General features: G+C 41.4%; 1 protein-coding gene across 1 annotated transcript; it reads right to left on the bottom strand.

Moving 5' to 3' along the window:
- Positions 1 to 743: 743 nt before the first annotated feature.
- Positions 744 to 19303, bottom strand: CDC20B (cell division cycle 20B). Its single transcript, XM_056112028.1, is given in 9 exon segments — positions 744 to 841; positions 4496 to 4619; positions 7600 to 7655; positions 7658 to 7827; positions 14365 to 14459; positions 15755 to 15797; positions 15799 to 15949; positions 17375 to 17491; positions 19252 to 19303. Coding segments are annotated over 9 exon segments (906 nt in total).
- Between the last annotated feature and the right edge of the window lie 4096 nt (positions 19304 to 23399).

The following is a 23399-nucleotide window of genomic DNA, read 5'->3' as shown; positions in this document are numbered from 1 at the left end:
ATAATCTGGGAAATGCAAGTGAAGTAAAAGTCCATATAAAATAACTAAAAAAAGAAGGTTGGGGGGTTGGATATACAGTGCAGTTGATGGGGCACTTGTCTTGCACACAGCTCACCAGGTTTGATCCCTGGCATTCTATATAGTCCCCCAAACTCCACCAGGTGTGATTCCTGAGTGTGGAGCCAGGAGCAGCCCAGAACATAACAGAGGGTAGTCCAGAAATAAAAAGGAAAAAAAGGTGGGGGATGAAAAGAATAAGAAAAAGGAGAAGAAGGAAAGGAAGGGGAAGTGATGGTCAGAGAACAGGAATCTGAATGATAAAAAAGAAAACAAAACCAATTTTTCTTGTCTGACATTCATAACAACCTAACAGAAAACACAAGGCTAATATCATTATTCTCACTCAGAAAAAAAAAAGAAGAGGGGCTGGAGCGATAGTACAGCAGGTAGAGCATTTGCCTTGCACGTGACTGGTCCAGGTTTGATCCCCAGCATCCCATATGGTCCCCCGCGCACCACCAGGAGTAATTCCTGAGGGCAAAGCCAGGATTAACCCCTGAGCATCGCTGCGTGTGACCCAAAAAGCTGGGGAAAAAAGATTAAAGAAGAAATTAGAACCAAGTACATACTTAGTGAATGCTATATATGTATGAGGCCCTGGATTCAATCTCTAGCACTACAAAAAAAATGGGTAGCAGGAAGATTACATAAGAAAATGGTCCTTAAAGGTGCTGAGAGACTAGTTAACAACTCCACACACAGGCTGTCCCGTCAGCTGCAGCAGAAAACACTTAGGTCTGATCCAGACTCAAAGTCAGATGTAGGACTCTGCCTCTGTGGCCTGTGGGACAAGGGAATACAGTCATCACTCCCAGGAGAAGAGATTTAGTCAAGAACTGGAACACCCTAAGATGGAGCTAGCAACTGCATCCAGGGAAAGGGCTTCTGGGAAAGGGCTTCGTCTGGGCCAGAGCTAACACCGCTGCTACACTTTGGCTGGGGTAACCACTAATCACAAGTGACACTATAGGGTATTTAGGAACATGCTAAAGTGGCTGAGGCTTTGCTTCAGCATCTCCCTTCAGGAATTTTGCCATTTGTGGTAGCTCCTAAGATGACCTAACAAATAGTCACATACTGTATGCCACTCATTTCTGGAGATCATAAATCCAAAAGCAAGCACGGGGCAGGCTGGCTTCCTCTAGAAGCTCCAAGAGAGATTCTGTCCTTCATTCTTTGGGTCCTGACAGCTGCCGGCAGTTCTGATCTGTGGCCATATCACTCAAACTCTGCCTCCATAATCACAGTGTTCTCCTTCTGTATGTCTGCTGTGTGCTGGTGTCTCTTTTTTGTTATGTTTTGATTTGGTTTGGGGATATACACCGCGATGCACAGGTTTACTCCTGGCTCTACACCCAGGATCAGTCCTGATGGGTCTTAGGGACCATGTAGGACGCTAGGGATCAAATATGGGTCAGCCGCTTGCAAAGCAAGCACCTTACCCACTGTCCAATCTCTCCAGCCCTCTTCTGATGTCTCTTATGCACTTGTCACTTTATAAGTGGGCCTGGGTACCACCTGGACAGTCCCGGATTCCCTCATCTCAAGATTCTGATTTACAGTGACAAAGCCCCCTTTTCCAAATAAGGTTACATTCCTAAGTTCAAGAAAGTTGTCATGATATATTTTCTTCCCAAAGAATGATGACTGTGGTTAAGAGACTTAGTAAAGGTATGGTTGTTATCTAGAATAACTTTTCTCAAACGTTTTTGTTACCACACCCCACAGTCAAAATTGATATTTTGTGCAGCAACCCTAAAAGAGGGACACAAATGTACTTGATAACAATAATGAAAATCTCAAAACTTTCCCATTTAACCCATCTTATTTAATTGTTAATGCTGATATTGGCTCATTACATCAATGAACAAATTGATCACAACCATAATTTGAAATAATCAGAGTCAGATGTGAAACAACCAGGATAATGTAGACAGTGATCCTTGCCCCAAAATGGAAACCTGACTCGCATGAGAATACGTGGACATTCTGTACCTTAGCCATCTCCTGACATAGAGTAGCGCTCTCCGAAGTGTATTTGTGGAACAAGTTCCTGAAGGTGCTCCACACAGAAGAGTTCACAAATGCATTTGCTGAACACTAAAAACCATTACCTCCTCTTAGAGATTCACAATATACATAAGAAAACAAAGGCTTTGAGACATCTTTAGGAACGAAAATCTGTTCTTTTTAACTCAGAATTTCCAAACTTATCTGACCATATAACTTTTACTTGTACAACAACCATCCTGCTAAATACTCTTGAGAAACTTGTTCTATATAAGTGACTGGTTAGAGATGCAAATTTGTCCCTATAAGCTCAGACATAACTGCATCTTTTCCATTCACGTACATTTTAAGAGGATAAAAGGTTAAATAAATATACTTTGTGTACTTCTATATTTTCAATTTCAAAAATCACAAGGTGTTGAAATTAAAGAATCTAGTTTCTCTAACCATTTGCTGTTTATTTCAAATGCCAAGAAATTTATTTGAGTTTAGATGTCCCCACCTTACTAAAGAAAGTAACTTGCTGTTGAACTGCAATTTTATGAAAATCTAGGTTCTAAGATTTGATTTAAAATATTTCCCTAATCGCTTGGGATGGGAGATGTGTGCTAAAAGTAGACAAAAGACCAAACATGATGGCCTCTCAGTATCTGTATTGCAAATTATGATGCCCAAAAGGAGAGAGATACAAAGAAGGAAGGTGCCTGCCACAGAGGCAGGGAGTGGGATGGAGTGGGGGTAACAGGAGGGATACTGGGAACATTGGTGGTAGAAAACGTGCACTGGTGGAGAGATGGGTGTTCGATCATTGCATGACTAAAACTCAATCATGAAAGCTTTGTAACTGTATCTCACAGTGATTCAATTTAAAAAATTTAAAAACAAAAATAAATAAATAAAATGTCTTCCTATAGATAGTATAGGGATTACGACATTTGCTCTATATGAAGCTAGTCCCAGTTCAATCCCCAGCAACACAATCCCCCAAGCACTGTGAGGAGTAACCCCTGAGTATAGAGCCAGATGTGGTTCAAAACCCAAAGTCTATGTATATGTATATATATAATATAGCTGTTTAAATTTGTTTTATTATGAACCAATGTGATATAAAAAATAACTTTCATAAAATTAAGTAAAGTTTTTAAGTAATAAATTAAACTGTTTCTCTAATCTTAGAAGATCTAAAAAGCCCTGGTGAATTATGTTTTATGATTTTAATGTATGCAAATATTAAGCCCATGTTCCCCCTACATTCATGTCTGACTACTAATGTAACTCTCTCAAGGGCTGCCTGTATTTCTATTACTAAATCAAACAGTATAATTAGTAAAAGAATATAAAAGTCATCAAACCAAAGACCAAGTCTCTCTGACCAGCATATTTCCAACAGAAGCAGAAAGCCTTTTTGTTACAAATATTTAGTTAAGGGTAATACTGCAAACTATTATTACTAAGTAATATCATATGTATTTGGTTTTTGTCTGTCTTCTCTCATTAAAGTGTGGATTCCTTTAGGTAGAGATATTATCTATCTTGTTCACCTTTATATCCCTAGCACCCCATAAAGTCACTACTGGTAGTGTTGGTGCATTAAATAAATTCCAAGGATTGATCTGGAGACAAGGTTCAATGGAGAGAAGATGGAATATGTAATCAGTCCTGTAAGAGATTAGATATCAGGACTCTGTTCCTTCACTGACCATCACCAGAACAGGGTAGGAGGCATCTTATTAATCCTTGAGTCTCTCTTAGCATTCCAGATTGCCCCAAAAAAGATATGAAACCCTTGAAGACAAAACCTGGGTCTTGTCACCCATCAGAGTCTTGCTCTCAAGAAATAATCATGGACTGCACAGGAAAGGGGCAGTCATGTGCCTTAAAAGAGCTCCCAGAGGGACTGGAGCAACAGCACAGTGGGTAGGGCATTTGCCTTGCACTTGGCCAACCTGGGTTCAATTGCCAGCATCACATATGGTCCCCCAAGCACTTTCAGAAAAATTCCTGAGTGCAGAGCCAGGTGTAACCCCTGTGCATCGCCAGGTGTGACAAAAAAAAAAAAGAGCTCCCAGAGCCTCCCAGTCTTCCATGGCCCCACCACATTGCCTTCCATTGCCTCCCACATATTCCAAAATGGCTGTTGTTCAAATAAGGTGAGTTCTGATGCTAATTCTGAAGTCCAAATATCCAGTTGAATGATTACCCGTGATCATCACATCATCCTTAAGGAGAAATTGTGACAATGTGAGTCAAGTTCACGTTCCTCTACACACTCCTTGAAGCCTGGTATAGGTTTTTTCTTGTAATTAATTTCAAATAATCGAAAAGAGAAAATCTTTCATTTGGGATTTTTCCTGCCAGTGACTGCTAACTTGCTATAGGTACATGATACACACTTACCCCTGACATTTACATGATATTTACTTACCCAAAAATCCACTGGACTTGACCAGAGAAGGACAAATCCACATGGTGACATCATTCTTAGGAGTCCCCTGTCCCATTGCAGTTGCAATCCCCTTTGTCTTGGGCAGCCAGATTAGGGAACATATCTGTTAAAACAACCAAAAAATGCAAAGTTATGGCAAGTTATGATTCATTGTTAATGTACTTTTGGGTGGGGGGTGGTTAATTTGGGGCCACAACCAGCTGTGCTCAAGGCTTACTCCTGGTTCTGCATACAGGAATCACTTCTGATGGATTCAAGGGACCATATGGCATTTTCAGGATCAAACCTGGTTCAGCTGCATGCCAGGCAGTCACCTCGGCCATAGTACTTGCCGCCTGAGTGTGCTTTAAACCCAATCTATGTTCTGACCACCATTCACCCTTCCATCCACATTTGGGGTTGGGATATTTTAAAAAAGTAAACCTGCAGAGTACAGCAAAAGTGACAAAGCAGAAGCACCCTTCCTCCTGCTCTTGACAGTGGTTCTCCTTCAGAGGGGTACACTCTGGACCCAAGGTCAGCACTCAATGCCCATGTCTCTGGCAATAGTTCTCAGCTGAGAGATAGTAAAGTGACCAACATCAGAGCAGACACTACCAGTTTCAAGGAAAGATGGTTTGGAATACAGTTCCAATCTGAATCATTTCAGAATCTCATCCAGGAGAATCTAAATTTTGCCCATAATGTGGACAATGATGAAACTAAGGAGAAAAAGGCAAAGGCAGAGCCAGAGGCCAGAGAAAGAGAGGGATTGAGAGAGGGAGAGAGAAAGAGATTCTTTCCCTAATACTGAGCAATTAGGTTATATAAAATTTCCACTGTTACAAGTCATGTTGGGATGATCATCCATGCACCTGACATTATATCAACATCTGACAAAATGCTAGGTCAAGTGATACTAATGTTGCAAAGGGTCTTAAAATGTATTATTATATCCATTTCCAAGAAGTTTGTCTCAACACTCCTACCAACTCTGTACTGGTGTGTGTGTGTGTGTGTGTGTGTGTGTGTGTGTTTTCTTTAACTTTTTAGGCATGATTTATTTTTTGGATGAGAAAACTAAGGCTAAAGTTATAGTCTACTATATTAACAAAGAGGAGAAAACAACAAATGCAGGGATCTAATGATATTAAATATGTTATTCAAGATAATAATCTAAACAGCTGATTTTACCCAAAAATTCTCATTAGTGGCTTGAGAAAATATATTTACTTTTTGGCTCAAGTTTAAACTTAAGTTTGGTTCCAGTTACCTACTACCAAAAACTCTGGCCTATGGAAATGGGTTGTCTTTCAGAAGAGTGATGACAAAATCCAAAACAATTTCTGGGTAAAGAAAGTCTAAGAAAATTATCAAGTGACTTAGTTTGCATGTGTGAAGAAGAGTTAGTCATTGCTCTTCAAGTTAAAGAAACTCTTACATTGGGTATGGTGCCACTAGCAGGTCAATCTGTACCTGTGAGGCGAGTGCATCAGCAGCCTGATGGTGCCTTCAGATTCCAGATACCCCAAAATTGCTGCTGTGCCTTTGGCCAGACCCCAACAATTTGGGGCCAAGTTACCAAGACAGTAAATGGCCAAAAATAAGGTATGTGGGAGACACACCCACAAACCATATCCGGCTCAGCTATATAATTGGAAGCAAGGCCTCTCTGGTTCCTGATCAAACTGCCTAATGGACATGATTCCAGAGACTCAGAAACAAACCTTGGAACCCAACGGCTTTTGGCAGAAATGGGTCTGGGCCCCACAGTAGGTTACTGGCGCCAGGCCACCCCAGGAGAGAATGGGTGCTGTCCCTCTGCCTGCTGCCTCTTGGCAGCTTGGTGGCCACAATCCTCCAGAGGCCATTGGACAGTCAGGTTTGGGCCTGCAGTGACAAGACATGCAAGGCCTCATGGAATGGGGGTGGAACGGCCCTTTCCTCCCCACCACAATGAGACCCTGAGTTACCGCCCACAAATGGCCTCTCTGGCTCCTGATCAAGCTGCTTAACGGCCATGACCCAAGAGAGTCAGAAACAAATCTTGGAATCCAGCGACTTTTGACAGAAATGCGTCCAGTCCCTGCAGTAGGTTACCAGTGCCAGGCAACCCCAGGTGCAACTAGGTTTCGTGCCTTGGCCTGTTCCCCCTGGTGGCTCGGTGGCCACCATCCTCCAGAAGCCGTTGGACAGTCAGGTTTGGGCCTGCAGTGACAAGTCATGCAGGGTCTCACAGGATGGGTGTGAAATGGCTCTTTCCTCCTTGCTCCAATAGGACCCTGGGTCGCTGCCCACAAATGGCCTTTCTGGCTTCTGATCAAGCTGCTTAATGGCCATGATCCCAGAAACTCAGGAACAATTTCAGGAACCCAGCAGGTTTTGGCAGAAATCCCTCCAGATTTAATTGTTAAAATTTCAGAATCCCAAAATTGCATAGCCACTACTGGGGCCACATGACATCATATGTTATCCATAATCACCAATAGAAAACAAATTGTCTATGGTTGCCTTTTTGGCAGATCTAAATGTTGGGATAAAATCTCAAATAATAATGGTGGGTCTGGTGTCTAAATATTGAATGTAATCAAAGTAGAGAAAGAGTAATGTGGAAATCATCTGCCCCACAGATAGGGGAAGGGTGTGGGATAGGGGTATACTAGGGTTTTTGGCAGTGGAAAATGGGCACGGGTGAAGGGACAAGTGTTTCATCTTTGTTTGACCGAGACTTAAACCTGAATGAAAGCTTTGTAAATGCTCTCACGGTGATTCAATAAATAAATTTATAAAAAGGAAAAAAAAAGTAAGGTGGAGTTCACGCCCAATTCAATCAGCCTAATCAATGGCTGAATAAATAGCAATACTCCTACATTAAAAAGAAAAACAAAAATAAATTTTAAAGAAAGGAACGGTGAATGATGGGCACTGGTGGAGGAATGGGTACTTGATCATTGTTTAACTGAAACCCAAGCACAAAGTTTGTAAGTCTATAACTGTACCTCATGGTGTTTCACTAATAAAAAATCCAAAAGTAAAAAAATATAAAAAAAACATTAAAAAAAAAAGGAACTCCATTTCTTACCTTACCAAATTCCATTTCTTACCTTAACTGCTGTGGACTGGATTATAAATTTTAGTGGCTGACTCTGCACGTTGGTCATGAATCATGGGGCCATAGAGTCAGCAACCCATCACAACAGCCAGTGGAAAGCATCCTGCTACCTGGGGACCACTCTAGAGCACACACAGCTTGCTTGTGGTGAAGAGTTCCAACATCATGACAAGCTACCCGAACATAGTGATGATGCACATGGCTAGTCTCGCTCAACCCACTGCATGAAGAGAAAGGGACAGCAGGATTAGTACAAAAAACTTGAGTCCTGTGGCTTTCAAATGTTTGAAAGTGTTTGAAAACATGGAGAAAAGTACGTTTCAAACTACCAAAAGCCCTTAAGACAGATTCAAAACATAGGCAGATATTACTTAGATTAATGAGAATTGATTAAGGTGAAAACCAGTGAGAGAAATTTGTTGGACAGTTTCAAATGAGGATATTAAAAAGGCAAAGTTTGATAGCTACCTCTGTATCACTGTACCACTGTCATCCTGTTGTTCATCAATTTCCTCGAGCAGGCACCAATAACGTCTCCTTTGTCCTAGCCCTGATATTTTAGAAAGTGCCACATTCGAGGTTCTTTCAGGGTCAGGGGAATGAGACCCATCATTGTTACTGGTTTTTGGCATATTGAATACGCCACGTGGAGTTTTCCAGACTCTGTCGTGCGGGCAGAATACTTTAGGTAGCCTGCCAGGTTCTCCAGAGTAAGAATTAGATGATAAGATTTCACTCAGCCGCATTTCACTCAGCCGCATTCGCGCTTCCGGGAGCTGGGTTTTATAGTCTCTGTGTCTTGGCCACTGATGGGATTACATGGCACTGGGGGCAGTTGGTGGGCCTACCTACTGGAAGATGGGAGATCTGGGTGGAAGAGGCCCAGTCCCAATCCGAGCAGGCTTGGAGATCTCAGCCCTAGGTCCTGCATGCCTGGGTTCCTCTGCTGGTTCCTTCATGTGTGAGGCTTGTCCAAACGTGTGGAGAGTGGTCTCAGCATGGCTGTGGCTGGTTCCGGAGGTCTTTGGTTGCCGGGGCTCTGCTTGGGGCGGGGAGGGAAACTCAACCTGCCTCCCTTCAAGAGGCCCCAGTGAGGACAGCCAGGCATGGGGGCAGGAGACTCTGTGCTGTTCTATTCCGGGAGCTGGGTTTTATAGCTACCTCTAATGGATTTAATATGATACAGGCAGGTATAGAAAAAATGATTGTCCCAGATTGTATCATATGTACTGGACCTAAGAAATAATTACTTTTCTGGAATTTATAATATCTCATATAATCTCAATGAAATTGTTATAGTATACATAAGCTTATATAAAAATACTAGTCATTGAAATTTTATTATTTTACTATTAATTTTAGATACACTATTAGTTTTGCTAAAGCTAATATTTAATATTGTATTGTAGCACTGTCCTCTCGTTGTTTATCAATTTTCTCGAGTGGGCACCAGTAACGTCTCCATTGTGAGATTTGTTGTTACTGTTTTTGGCATATCAAATATGCCACGGGGAGTTTGTCAGGTTCTGCCGTGAGGGCGGGATACTCTCCGTAGCTTGCTGGGTTCCCCAAGAGGGACGAAGAAATCAAACCCGGGTCAGCTGCATGCAAGGCAAAAGCTCTACCCACTGTACTAAACACATCAAATTGCAATATGTTTAAAATCAGTGGATAATGTCTCTAGTTACTCTAGTGATTTAATCAAACAACAATAAATATCCTATAGTTATATAAAAGACAGTCAACTTTCTGCCTTAATTTTTCCCAAAGGAGCAAGTAAATAATCACTTAAAACTATTACTGAAATGTCTCAATCTTCAGTACCAATTTTATAAAATATCAGGCACAGCATTAAATACTACTTTAATGAACAGTGATAGTATGTTCTCTGGGCCAAACAGCTCAACAGTCTAAGCACATGTTTGCATGTAAGAGACCCATGTTCATTCCCTGGCACTGCATGGTCCTTCAAGTATACCAGGAGCGATTCCTGAGCACAGAGCTAGGGTAGCCTCTGAGTAGTGAAACATGGCCCAGAAATCAAAACACAGTAAAAACTCTGAAGGCAACAAGCTATTTTTAAGGTTGGACTCAATTTAATGTATTAACCATGTGATCTCAGACTAACATCTTGGTCTACTCAGTTTTTTTAAAGGGTAAGGAATAAGAATCTAGTGTTATTTTAGGGGTTAAAATATGGTTCTAATTATTACTGCTTTGTAGTAGAGTTTGAGGTTTGGGAAGATGATGCCTCCCATCTTCTTTTTCCCCAGAACTGCTTTAGCTATTCATGGGAGTTCGTCATTTACCTATGAATTTCAGGAGTGTTTAGTCCACTTTCTTGCAGAATGTCATGGGTATCCTTATAGGGATTGCATTGAATCTGTATAATGCTTTGAGCTCCCATTTGACCCAGCAATACCACTTCCGGGAACATACCCCGGAGAGGCAAAAAGTATAGTAGAAATGACATCTGCACTTGTATGTTCATTGCTGCACTGTTTACAATAGCCAAAATCTGGAAAAAACCTGAGTGCCCAAGAACAGATGACTGGTTAAAGAAACTCTGGCACATCTACACAATGGAATACTATGTAGCTTTTAGAAAAGATAAAGTCATGAAATTTGCATATAAGTGGATCAACATGGAGAGTATCATGTTAAGTGAAATGAGTCAGAGAGGGACAGACATAGAAAGATTGCACTCATCTGTGGAATATGAAGTAACAGAATAGGAGACTGACACCCAAGAATAGTAGAGATAAGGACCAAGAGGTTTTCCCTTACAGCTTGGAAGCCGACCTCACATGCTGGAGGAAAAGGCAAGTCAGACAGAGAAGAGAACACCAAGTAAAGGGTGCTGGGAGAACCCACTCGGGTTGGGAGCTGCCGAAAATAAACAGACTATAGACCGAACACGATGGCCACTCAACATCTCTATTGCAAACCAGAATTACCCAAAAGGAGAGACAGCAAGAGCAAATGCCCTGCCACAGAGGCAGGGTGGGGAGGGGAAGGGGTTTGGGGATGGGAGGGATACTGAGATCATTGGTGGTGGAGAATGGGCACTGGTGGAGGGATGGGTAACCAATCATTGTATGACTGAACCGCAAACACAAACGTTTGTAAGTATGTAACAGTAGCTCATGGTGATTCACTAATTAAATAAATAAATAAATAGCACTGTAGCACTGTCCTCCCACTGTTCATCGATTTGCTCAAGCGGGCACCAGTAACATCTCTATTGTGAGATTTGTTGTTATTATTTTTGGCATATAGGATATGCCACAGGGAGCTTAAATAAACAAATAAATTAAATTAAATAAAAGATGGTTCTACACAGAGAGTAAAGCATAGGACCTGGCACAAAGTAGTCCAAAGTAGCTGCTATTGTTATTTAAAAGTTTATGTTTAGGGCCAGAGCGATAGTACAAATGGTAGGGCATTGGCCTTGCACGAGGACGAGAACAGTGCAGTCTTTTGCCCCCGCGCCTGGGTGTCCCTCGCCGGGACCCCTTGGAGGGGAGCGGGTCGAGCTTTCCTCCCCGCCCCAACCAGGGCTCCGGCAGCCGAAGACCTCCAGGACCAGCCACCACCATGCTGAGACCACTCTCCGCACACATGAAGGTACTGGCAGAGGGACAAAGCCACGTGGGTTCTGGGGCCGAGACCTCCAAGCCTACTCGAATTGGAGTCGAGCATCTTCCACCCAGATCCTCCAAATTCCAGTAGGCGGGGGTCACACCCACCACCTGGGCCCCTGGCGCCGTGTAATCCCATCAGCGGCCAAGACACAGAGACTATAAAATCCAGATCCCGGACGAGAACAGTGCAGTCTTTTGCCCCCGCGCCTGGGTGTCCCTCGCCGGGACCCCTTGGAGGGGAGTGGGTCGAGCTTTCCTCCCCGCCCCAACCAGAGCTCCGGCAGCCGAAGACCTCCAGGACCAGCCACCACCATGCTGAGACCACTCTCCGCACACATGAAGGTACTGGCAGAGGGACAAAGCCACGTGGGTTCCGGGGCCAAGACCTCCAAGCCTACTCGAATTGGAGTCGAGCATCTTCCACCCAGATCCTCCAAATTCCAGTAGGCGGGGGTCACACCCACCACCTGGCCCCCTGGCGCCGTGTAATCCCATCAGCGGCCAAGACTCAGAGACTATAAAATCCAGATCCCGGAACCGCGCGGCCGCATTTGCGGCCGCGCAACATCTTATCAAAACTTTTTTTTTATGACATCTTATTATCTCATTCCTACTTTGGACAAACTTGCAGGCTATCGAATGTAGCCTGCCCACAGGGCAGAGTCTGGCAAACTCCCCGTGGCGTACCAAATATGCCAAATACCAGTAACAATGATGGGTCTCATTCTCCTAAAGAGCCGTGAATATAATCTCAGGGCTAGGATGAAAGAGATGTTACTGGGGCCTGCTCGAGGCAATCGACGATTAACAGGATGATGAAATGAAAAAAAATGAAAATGAGGCCGACCCAAGTTCCATCCTCTGAGTCCCATATGGTCCCCCAAGCACTGCCAGGAGTAATTTCTTAGTGCAGAGCCAGGAGTAACCCCTGAGCATCGCTTGGTGTGACTCAAAAAGAAAAAAAAGGTTTATGTTCGGCAGCAGGCTCTGTGGCTCAGTGGAATGTACATTGGACTTCTAGAGGCAGGGGGTGGGAAGGGGTGGAGGTGGCGACAGGGATACTGGGAACATTGATGGTGGAGAATGGGCACTGGTGGAGGAATAGGTACTTGAACATTGTAGGACAGAATCGTAATCATGAAAATTTAGAAGTCTGTAACTCTATCTCACAATGATTCATTAAAATAAAATTTTTTTTCAAAAAGTTTATGTTCAGACCAGAGAAATAGTATGTGGGTAAGGCCTTGCACACATTTGACCCACCCAGATTCTATCCCAGCCCCTCCAGGAATAATCCCTAAGCCCAGAGCCAGAAGTAAACCCTGAGTACCGACGGGTGTGTCCCAAACCCCCAAAATAAACAAAAAGTCTATGTTCACAGACCTCATAAATAACAAGACTAAACTTACATAATGAATATTATAGAATCATCTAAACTAAATAATTTAGATAACTGTAGAAACATCTCCGGATAAATATATAGGTCTTTGAGAGCATATTGTCTGATTGGTCTCTAAACTTGGCTTATTATCACAAAGTAGTGTAATCTTGAAACAGAAATATGATTCAATGGTAAGGCACTTAAGTGTTCTTCATGTGGGAGGCTGAGGTTTGACATTTAGAATCACCAAAAAAGAAAAGAAAAAAAAGTTTTGAAATCTCTTCTGAGCTACTTAAAGAAACATCTGAGCTACTTGAAGAAGCAGTAAATAGCTCTGGAATTTATTCAATTAAAACTTACTTTAAGAAATACTGTATAAGGACTGGGCAATCGTACACTCAACTAACCTGGGTTCAATTCCTGGCAACATGTGGCCTCCTGAGCATCATCAATTATAGCCCTGGAAGTCTCTGAGCATCACCCGGTATAGCCCTGAGAGCCCTGGTGGCTCCTGGCACCACAGGACCCAATCAGCGCCACATCATCAGACCCTTGATTGAATCACCAGCCCAGTTAGCCAAGTATTAACAGAAGTGACACCCGGTACCCTGGTCACCACTTGGGAAGCCCCAAAACACAAAAACAAAAAGTAAACTACAATGGGGCTGGAGCAATAGCACAGTGGGTAGGGCGTTTGTCTTGCACGCATCTGACCCGGGTTTGATTCCCAGCATCCGATATGGTCCCCTAAACACCGCCAGGAGTAATTCCTGAGTACAGAGCCAGGAGTAACCCCTGTGCATCACCAGGTGTGATCCAAAAAGCAAAAAAAAAAAAGTAAACTACAATATAAAGATAAGCGGTTGTTATTAAAATCAAAATACAATTTTAGATCATATTATGGAATCATAGGGACAAATCACTTAACATCTGGTTAAAAAACCACTTAGAATAAGTCAGAAAACTGAAGTGGCAGGAGCAGCAACATTTGGGAAATTAGAAATGCAAATGATCACATAACCGGACCTTCAAACAACTATGTCAGAAATTCCTGTAGCATGGGCTGTGACCTGAGCTCCAAGGAGGCCCCCAGGTGACATAGACGCCTGCTCAAGGCTGGAAATCACTGGCTTCTCTTGAGGTTCCCTGCAGCTTCAAACCCCTGTAAACTGGAGCTGTGCCCAGAAAATTTAATATATTCCTAATTATGGACACTGGAGTCAGAGGTCGTACAGGAGGTGTACTTGCCTTGCAAGTGGCAGGTTCAACCCCAGAGCACAGCCATGTGTGATCCTTGAGCCAGAGTAAACCCTGAGCACTTCCTGGTATGGCCCAAAAATCAATTAATTAATTAACTAATTAATTATGAATGCTAGAGGCAATAAATCCTTGACTTCAGCTAGATAGCTTGGGGCATTTGTACGTGTAAATATTTGCACATAAATGTGTACCTTATACAGAGAATTTTTTTTGCCTACCTGGATATTTATAATTTATCTGAAAAATAAATCAAATACTTCATCTTATATGACACTCCTAACACCTGCTGTAGGTATATAAGTCCCATGGTATGCAGGTTATCACTTACATGCACAGAAGATCTGAATAGCTGCGAGGGTCGGATCCTAAGAGATACTAGCGCAAATGGGTTTGGTTTTAAAACTTCTGTTCTCTCAGCACCCATAATCAACTGGTGGCACAAATATAGCAGCCCCAGTAAGATGTTTCTTACCTGCTGAGGATACAGTGATTCCAGTTCAGAGCACGGACTACTGTCAAATGACCCTGCATGTTTCTCAGCCATCTTTCAGTTACCACATTCCATAGCTGGAACAATGAACAAGGAGCTTTATGTCACATGGATACTTCACAGCCTAAGGTTTTTCTCAGAGACTTTAATTACCAATTACTGTTGACACACTAACAGGTCCTTTCCTATGTGTTGCAGAGCAGAATCAATGAGGGAGCAAGCTGTGAAAGCCAGTGGTCCTGACTGAACGATGAGGCAGAGCCTGGAGATATAAGATTCCTTCATTGTAAAGTTCCTTGGTGGATTTAATGTGCAACCAAGCGCTAAGAACCATGTCACACTTCTAATTCTGTAAACATTTTCGACCTGAATGGTTGTCAACAAATGTTCTGTTTACCTCCAGAGATGTCTTCCAGCTACAAATGATACTCTATTGATGAATAAGTACCTTGGTATGAAAGTAAATCATGTTACAACCTTCAAGACACCCAATACCACCACAAAGATAATAAAGAAGTTATAGCCACCTATGGCCCTCCAAAACCATCAAACACATAGGCAATATTGTTTCCACTATTGAAAATAAGCAGTAATATACGATATATGAGAATTGGATGAAAACGTGTAAGTTGCCTTTCATTGACCTATTATCTCTCTTATCTCTCTCTCTCTCTAACACACACACACACACACACAAATACAATGTCACTCATTTTAAGTAACTCTACTCATTATGGCTTGAGCTCAGGAGTATGGAGGCAAGAAAGGAGAACAAAAAGGTCATCTTCTCTCCAAGTCCTGTAACTATGGATTCCACAGAGCCACTTTTGCTTGAGGGAAAAGACTCTTTTTTCAAAAGAGAGAAAGAAAATATGCAGGCCAGGAGATAGCTCAAGGGTCAAGGCTCATACTTTGCATGCACAAGGCCCTGAGTTCAATGCATGCCTGGTGGCACTGAATGGCCATCCTGAGCACACGAGGTCACCCAGGGGGACCCTAAGCACTGCTAGGTCCAAGTGGCACCACATCACTGGGTTGGAGTGTGGAACCATCTGGCCCAGCTGACTGAGTACTGCAGGGAGTACTGAGACCTCTGGGACCTCTGAGCACTGCTCAGAAGAATTAAAAAAATTCTTTTCAATAAAATTTTTAAAGGAAATATATACCCCAAAAATACTGTGTAGAACTAAACAAAGGATCCTTAAAGCTTAATGTCATGAAGAAAAAAAAAACAGAATAATACCTCTTCTCCCTGCCCACAGCCTCAAGTACTACATCTATTTTCTCTTATTTTATATTAGAGAGTTATTGTAGGCTCACCTCAGTTAACAGTTAACAGAGCACAGTTGAGAGGGAGAAAATTCCCCCATACCTGCTCTTCTCCTTCGCTGGTACCAACTGCCAGGCAAGTACCTCTTTGATCCAGGACCAGAAGATACATAGTTACATTTGAAACTGAAATCTGTATTTTTAATCCCATTCTGGTTTTCCCCGTTCCAGATGTAAAGAAAAGATCCAAGGACTATCACAACAAGATTTTTAAGGTTCCAGTCTATGATATTCAGATCTATTTTTAAAAAGCACTTCAAATTAGGGTGATAGTAAGCCAAATAAAATACTTTCAAATAGGCAATTTTTAAAAGCACTACAAAGAAAAAAAATAATAAATTGACATAGTCAGGAAACAAATGTTCAGTTCTAGTTATACAATCACAGTATAAATTAAAAAACTAATACTTCCTCAAAAAATAAAATAAAATAACATTAAAAAGCACTACAAATTAAGGTGATCCTCAATCTAATAAAACAGTTTGACCTATCTACCTTGGTTGAGTTCCAAAGTTCAATTTTTCAGTCAGATTTGGTTCTTTTAATCCACTGATTCCTATAAGAACTGATCTATATCTTAAGATTTAAAACAAATCCAAAGGAATGGGGCCAGAGCGATACTATAGCTAGTAGACCCTTGCCTTGCACACAACCAATCCCTTTTTTGATGCTCAGCATACCAGATGGTCCCTTGAACATCACCAGGTGTAATTTCTGAGTGCAGAGCCAGGAGTAACCCCTGAGCATAACCAGATATGGCTCAAAAAAGAAAGCTGAAGAAAAATGTCTGATAACTCAGAATTCTAAATCCAACAAAAATATCATGAAACAAGGAATAATAAAATAAGAAAGTACTTTTCAACAAACCCAAGTAGCAAGAATGCTAAAGGTACAGGGAAGTTATATGAGAGAGAAACCTTAATCTCAGGAAAGAATGATACCATTAGAATTAGTAAATATAATATTTTGGTAAACATAAAAAAATTTTAAAATTTCTCCTTTTAAGGCCAGCCACACAGGCTAGGGGAAAAGGCAGCTCAGATAGAGAAGGGAGCACCAAATAAAGGGTGTTGGGAGGATCCTCCCAGGGTGGGAGAAGCATTCTGGAAGTAGACTATAGACCAAACATGATTGCCACTCAATGCCTCTTTTACAAACCACAACACCCAAAAGGAGAGAGAGAACAAAAGGGAATGCCCTGCCACAGAGGCAGGGTAGGATGGGGGGGATGAGGGGGTGGGAGGGATATTGGGACCCGTGATGGTGGAAAATGGGCACTGGTGGAGAGATGGGTACTTGATCATTGTATAATTGAAACCCAAGCACAAAAAATTGTAAGTCTACAACTGTACCTCATAGTGTTTCACTAGTAAAAATTTTTTTAAATAATAAAATAAAATAAAATTTTTCCTTTTAAAACAAAATACAAGTGCAGAGCCAGGAGGCTCAAAGAAAGAAGGAAAGAAAGAAAGGAAGGGAAAGAGGGAGGGAGGGAGGGAGGGAGGGAGGGAGGGAGGGAGGGAGGCAGGCAGGCAGGCAGAATTTAACTTAAGGCAAAAGTCCTATTTTGTTCAGACAGGATTCGATCTTAATTTTATGAGAGTACAAATATATCTGATTGTTTCATTTCACATTTAAATTTATGATCTAAGTTATAACTTACAGTAGTCCTTTCAGAGACCACTGAGATGAATCTTCACCTCTGTTTGTAGTATGGAACGATTTACATCACTGAAACATTTAAGACTGAAGGACTCATTACTGGCTCCATCTTTGCAATCTATAAGAAACAATTTTATAAATCTCTATGATCCTAAAAACATGATATGTATCACGTATAATAAGGGATAAGAGAGTAAAAAATGAAGTAGTCATCACTATAAAACTAAGCTATAAGTTTCAAAGGGAGTCAAAGGAAAAAATAAGACTTAAGTATTAATTTTAACAAAAAACATTTTACAAAGCTAACTGCATTTTCTAATAAGAAGTATATGAATGTCAGGCCAAAATGTTGATGACTAATTTTGTGGAAAGTTTACAGAACTATAACCTCAAGCTTTGAATATTTATTCTGTTGTGTGAGATTTTCAAATCTATGTAATTTTTGCATATCTATATGTACATCACTTCACCAGTTGTCTGGTAAACATAAACTATGCCCTGAATCTGTCATAGCTTCTATATCAGACTACAGAGTTACTTTGTTGCTAGTTTTGCCCATGATTATCTGAGTCAGGGTTATATTTTGTACTCAGCTTTAATTCTCATCAAAAGACCCCACTAAGTCTAAACCATTAGCCACTGTCTTTTCATCTTTCCAACCACTTGGACTGCCATCAAAGTACAAATGACATGATCAACAGGAAGTGAGTCCACCCCAGTGACTTGTGGTCTCTGACTTGATGGCTTCTGATAAAAGCATGAAACTTCACAATGCTGTACTGGAAAGACAGACTGTTACTGCGTTAGCTGTGAAAACCTGCAGTTGTGGGAAGAACTCTGCAAGGTTTCCGGAAATACTCAAGCACCCCCTATAAAGAATCACTAAAGGTCAAAAAAAATGAATACCAAAAATATCAAAAATGAATACCAAAAAAATCCTGAAGGGCCAGAGAGATTGGACAGCAGGTAATGTGCTTTCCTTGCATGCTGCCAATCCGAACTCCTGCCCCAGCACCACATAGGGTCTTCCATGCCTTTCATTTGGAATGAGGGAGAGAGGGGATATTCAGTCATTTTTTTGTTTCTTTGTTTGCAGGGACATACCCAGCAGTGCTCAGGGTTTACTCTCAGCTCTGTATTTGGGGAAAGTTTGGCAGCGCCAATCATATGAATATGATTGCCAATCATAGTAAGAGCCTTCCACTCTATTATCTCATCAGCCCTGACAAACTTAACTTTTAAACTTCCTGTGAAGAGCTAAAATGTCACAAAATAGTCAACACAATGTTGAAGGAAAAGAAACAAGTTGAACAAACTCCATGTCTCAAGACATACTATGAAGCTGTAATAGGGGCTAAAGTGATATCACAGCAGGTAAAGCACGTCCCTTGCACACTGCCCACCCAGATTCAATCCTCGGCATCCCATCTGATCCCTTGAGCACCTCCAGGAATAATTCCTGAGAGCAGAGCCAGGAGTAATCCCTGAACATTGCCAAGTATGGCACAAAAAGAAAAAAATAAAAGCTATAGGCCTTTTTATAGTAATCAAGATATTGTGATACTGTCCAAAAAAGAAATACCAACAGAGCAGAATGATTAGCCAGAAAATACACAGTCCACTGACTTTTAATCAAGGACACAATGGAGAAAATTTAGTCTTTCCTTTCTTTTTTTTTAAAATTTTTGTAGTGAACCACCCCCCAGCCTGCCTCTTTGGCAGGAGCTTTCTCTCTCTCTTTTCTTCTTCTTCTTCTTCTCCTTCTCCTTCTCCTTCTCCTTCTTCTCCTTCTTCTCCCTCCTCCTCCTCCTCCTCCTCCTCCTCCTCATGGTTTCAATACAGATACTAAAAGGTTGTCAGGAATATCTTTTTACCTACTTGTATCACTCAGTTCTTGTCTAATGTAGTCATTTCCAGCTTCTATTGTCATACTGGTCCCTTCTCTATTTTACCTACCCTCTACCACTCACACATACTTGTGGTTGATTCAAACCAGTGACCAGTTCTCCTAGGCCCTATTTTCCCTGACCGTGAATATTTGTCTTCTAATATATATATATATATATATATATATATATATATATATATATATATTCTACTACTATATATAATATATTATATAATATATGTCGATTTGCTCGAGCGGGCCCAGTAACGTCTCCATTGGAGACTTTGTTGTTACTGTGTCTGGCATATCAAATACTCTCGGTAGCTTGCCGGGCTCTCCGAGAGGGGCGGAGGAATCGAACTCGGGTCGGCCACGTTGGCCGCTTGTAAGGCGAACGCCCTACCCGCTATATATGTGTGTGTATTTTATATACCACAAATAAATTCAGTCATTCTATATCTCTCTCCTTCTGACTCATTTTACTCAGCATGATACTCTCCATGTCTATCCACTTATAGGCAAATGTTATGACTTCATTTTTCCTAATAGCTACATAGATATGCCATAGTTTTCTTTATCCATTCATCTGTTCTCAGGCACTCAGGTTGTTTCCAGATTTTGGCTATTGTGCATGTATATATAGTGTTTCTGCAGGGTGTTTTTGAGGGCCCAGGGTATATTCCCAGAAGTGGTATTGCTGGGACAAATGGGAGCTCAATTTCTAGTTTTTTGAAGAACGTACAAATTTTCTTTGTACATTCTTTCTTTTTAAAAATCCCCCTTCCTGTTGGGAGGGTCCTCTTAGGATGAGAGAAGCATGCTGAAAGTAGACTATAGACCAAACATGATTGCCACTCATTGCCTCTTTTGCAAACCACAACACCCAAAAGGAGAAAGAGAACAAAAGGGAATGCCCTGCCACAGAGGCAGGGTGGGATGGGGGGGATGGGGGGTGGGAGGGATACTGGGATCCGTGGTGGTGGGAAATGGGCACTGGTGGAGGGATGGGCATTTGATCATTGTATAATTGAAACCCAAACACAAAAATTTGTAAGTCTAAAAAAAATAAAATAAAATAAAAATCCCCCTTCCTAAGGCTATTTTCTATTCATCAAGGGATGTGTACAACAGGAAGAAATCACACTCTTAAATGTATACGCACTTAATGAGAGAACAGCTAAATATTTAAAATAACTGCTAATGGATTTTAAGGAGGACATTGTTAGTAACACAATAGTAGCTGGAGAGTTCAACATCACCTTATCACCTCTGGATAGATCAACAAGACCAAAACTCAACAAGGAAACACTGGCTTTGAAAGAAGAAATAAAAGAGAGAGGGCTTATAGACCTATACAGGGCTTTACACCCCAAAAAGAAAGAGTACACATTCTTCTCCAGTGCACTCGGGACATTTTCCAAAATAGACCATGTGCTAAGACACAAAACATACCTCAATAGAATCAGGAAGATAAAAATAGTATCAACATAGAATTTTTGGCATATTCCTTGTAGAAATATTTCCTACATATATTCTGTCTAACAATTTATGCAGAATTTTTGTGCTTTTATTCCCCAGAAAGTTCTATTAATAAATAAGTCAGTACAAAAAAATAGTATCAACAATCTTTTCAGACCATGATGCACTGAGAATAGAAATGACTCACACACAGACACAGAGAACCAAGTCAAACACCTAAAAATTACACAATAGAGTACTATGTAGCTGTTAGAAAAGATGAAGTCATGAAATTTATATACAAGCGGTACCACGTGGAAAGTATCATTCTAAGCAAAATTAGTCAGAAAGAGAGGGACAAACATAGAAAGATTGCATTCATCTGGGGGACATAAAGTAACAAAATAGGAGACTAACACCCAAGTATAGCCGAGAAAGTACCAGGAGGTTTACTCCATGGCTTGGAGGCTAATCACACATGCTAGGGGAAAAGGCAGCTCAGATAGAGAAGGAAGCACCAAATAAAGGGTGTTGGGAGGATCCTCCCAGGATGGAAGAAGCGTGCTGAAAGTAGACTATAGACCAAACATGATTGCCACTCGTTGCCTCTGTTGCAAACCACAGTACCCAAAAGGAGAGAACAAAAGGGAATGCCCTGCCACAGAGACAGAGTGGTATAGGGGGCTGGGGGGTGAGAGGGATACTGGGATCAGTGGTGGTGGAGAATGGGCACTGGTGGAGGAATGGGTGTTCAATCATTGTATAACTGAAACCCAAGCACAGAAATTTGTAAGTCTACAACTGTACCTCATGGTGTTTCACTAATAAAATTTTTTTAAATCCCCATTCCTATTCCCCTCTCAGCTGCTGCTGTTGTTTCGGCAGTGACTGGAGATCACACACTCTGAGAGCTCAACAACAGTTACACCTTCAGTTGTGCTGCTTTCACACATGCCATCTGGATATCACATTGTTTAGTTGTGGTGTTCTCACACATTCTGACTGCAATGCTCATTGGAATCACACATTTAGTCGCAGTGGTCACACACATTTTCTCTGGGGGTCACATACAGCAGAGCAGTCAGGACCTTGCTCGGCTCACTTGGGTGTCACCAAGGATCAAACTCACACCTCGGAATGGGGGGGGGGGGGGTACACCGGGGATATTGGTGGTGGGGAATGTGCATTGGCGGAGGGATGGGTGTTTGATCATTCTGTGATTGTAACCCAAACATGAAAGCTTGTAACTATCTTACAGTGATTCACTAAAATTTAAAAAATGAAAAATAAATTTTTTAAAAAGTAAAAAAAAAAAAATTTCACACCTCAGTCTCACAGGCAAGTGCTTTTACCAATGAGCCATCATCCTTGACTTAAAAGACAGTTCAAAGAAAACAGGAACATTTCTAAAAACCTATCAAATGCTTTCAGAGAAATAAAAGAATGTAGAACATTCATGAAGCATGACAAAAATTCTAAGAAAAGAACAAACATGCCAAAAACTGGACAGAGCTGAGCTGACCACTGAGAAGCTGGGGGAGGAATAAGATGAAAACTGGACTAGAAATACAAAACTTAGAAATCCAACATAATCATTTCAGAAATAAGAAAAATAGAAACCGAAGTGAAAAGATCACTAAAGAACAATATAAGAAACTTTCCTAGTACTAAAGGTCACAGTCTCCAAACTTGAAAAGATTCAAAGGACTTTTGATTACAATGAGTCAAAAATAAATTAGTGAAAATCCACACCCAGCTTTATCATATTGAAATTTCAGAGTGCTAACGATGAAAGCTTTCTCCATGAGCATGCTGAAAGAAAAAGCAGGCGACAGACAAAGCACAGGAAGTAAATCATAGTATCATATGGCTTGTGAAGAGAAACTGTAAGAAAACAATAAAGCAACGTCCTTAAGGTTCTGGGCGTCACTAGAATTTACAATTAGTTAAACTAGGAATCATGTGCAAGTTGATTAAGTAAAAAAATGTACACCAGGACATTTTCAGGTCAGCTAACATAAAGAGCACAGAATGGTTGTCAGGAAAGAGTGGGTCAGACAGGGGAGAGGGGCTGTCCTGGATCACTGTGCCAGCGGCCAGGAGAGCAACCCACTCCACAGGGTATGGGAGGAAAGCCATGCAAGGACATGAGATGATGGGGGTGAGTGCATGGAAGAGGATATCAGTACCAGAGATCAATAAATTTGGGCCTTAGGGGAAATGGTTAGTTTCACGGATATAGACTAAACGATAACAAGAAAACATTTTTCTCCTTTGGATCACACCTAATGGGTCTGTGCTTAGGGATCATTCCTGGCTCTGTGCTCAGGAGACCATATGTGGTGCTGGGATTCAAACCGAGGCCCCAGCCTTAGCCCCATGCTTAGCAAGAGACTTTAACTTTGTACTGCCTCTCTAGCCCCTAAAGCAAAGTTGTAATTCCCAACTTTTTTTTTAATTTCCAACTTTTTAATTTCCCAGAAAATGCTATCCTGGAGAGAAAGGCAGCTCTTGGCAATGACTAACAGATACATAGTAATATGACATGAATATTGAATATTTATTTATTCAAATGATATGGGGGTTGAAGAGAGAGCACAGCAGGCAGGCTTTTTTTGCCTTGCACACACCCAACCTGAGTTCAATTCCTGGCACCACATATGATCCCCTGAGCTCCGTC

The sequence above is a fragment of the Sorex fumeus genome, unplaced genomic scaffold (assembly GCF_029834395.1).
Source record: "Sorex fumeus unplaced genomic scaffold, SorFum_2.1 ptg000015l, whole genome shotgun sequence".
Classification (NCBI taxonomy): Eukaryota; Metazoa; Chordata; class Mammalia; order Eulipotyphla; family Soricidae; genus Sorex; species Sorex fumeus.
This window is presented reverse-complemented; position numbering and strand designations above follow the sequence as displayed.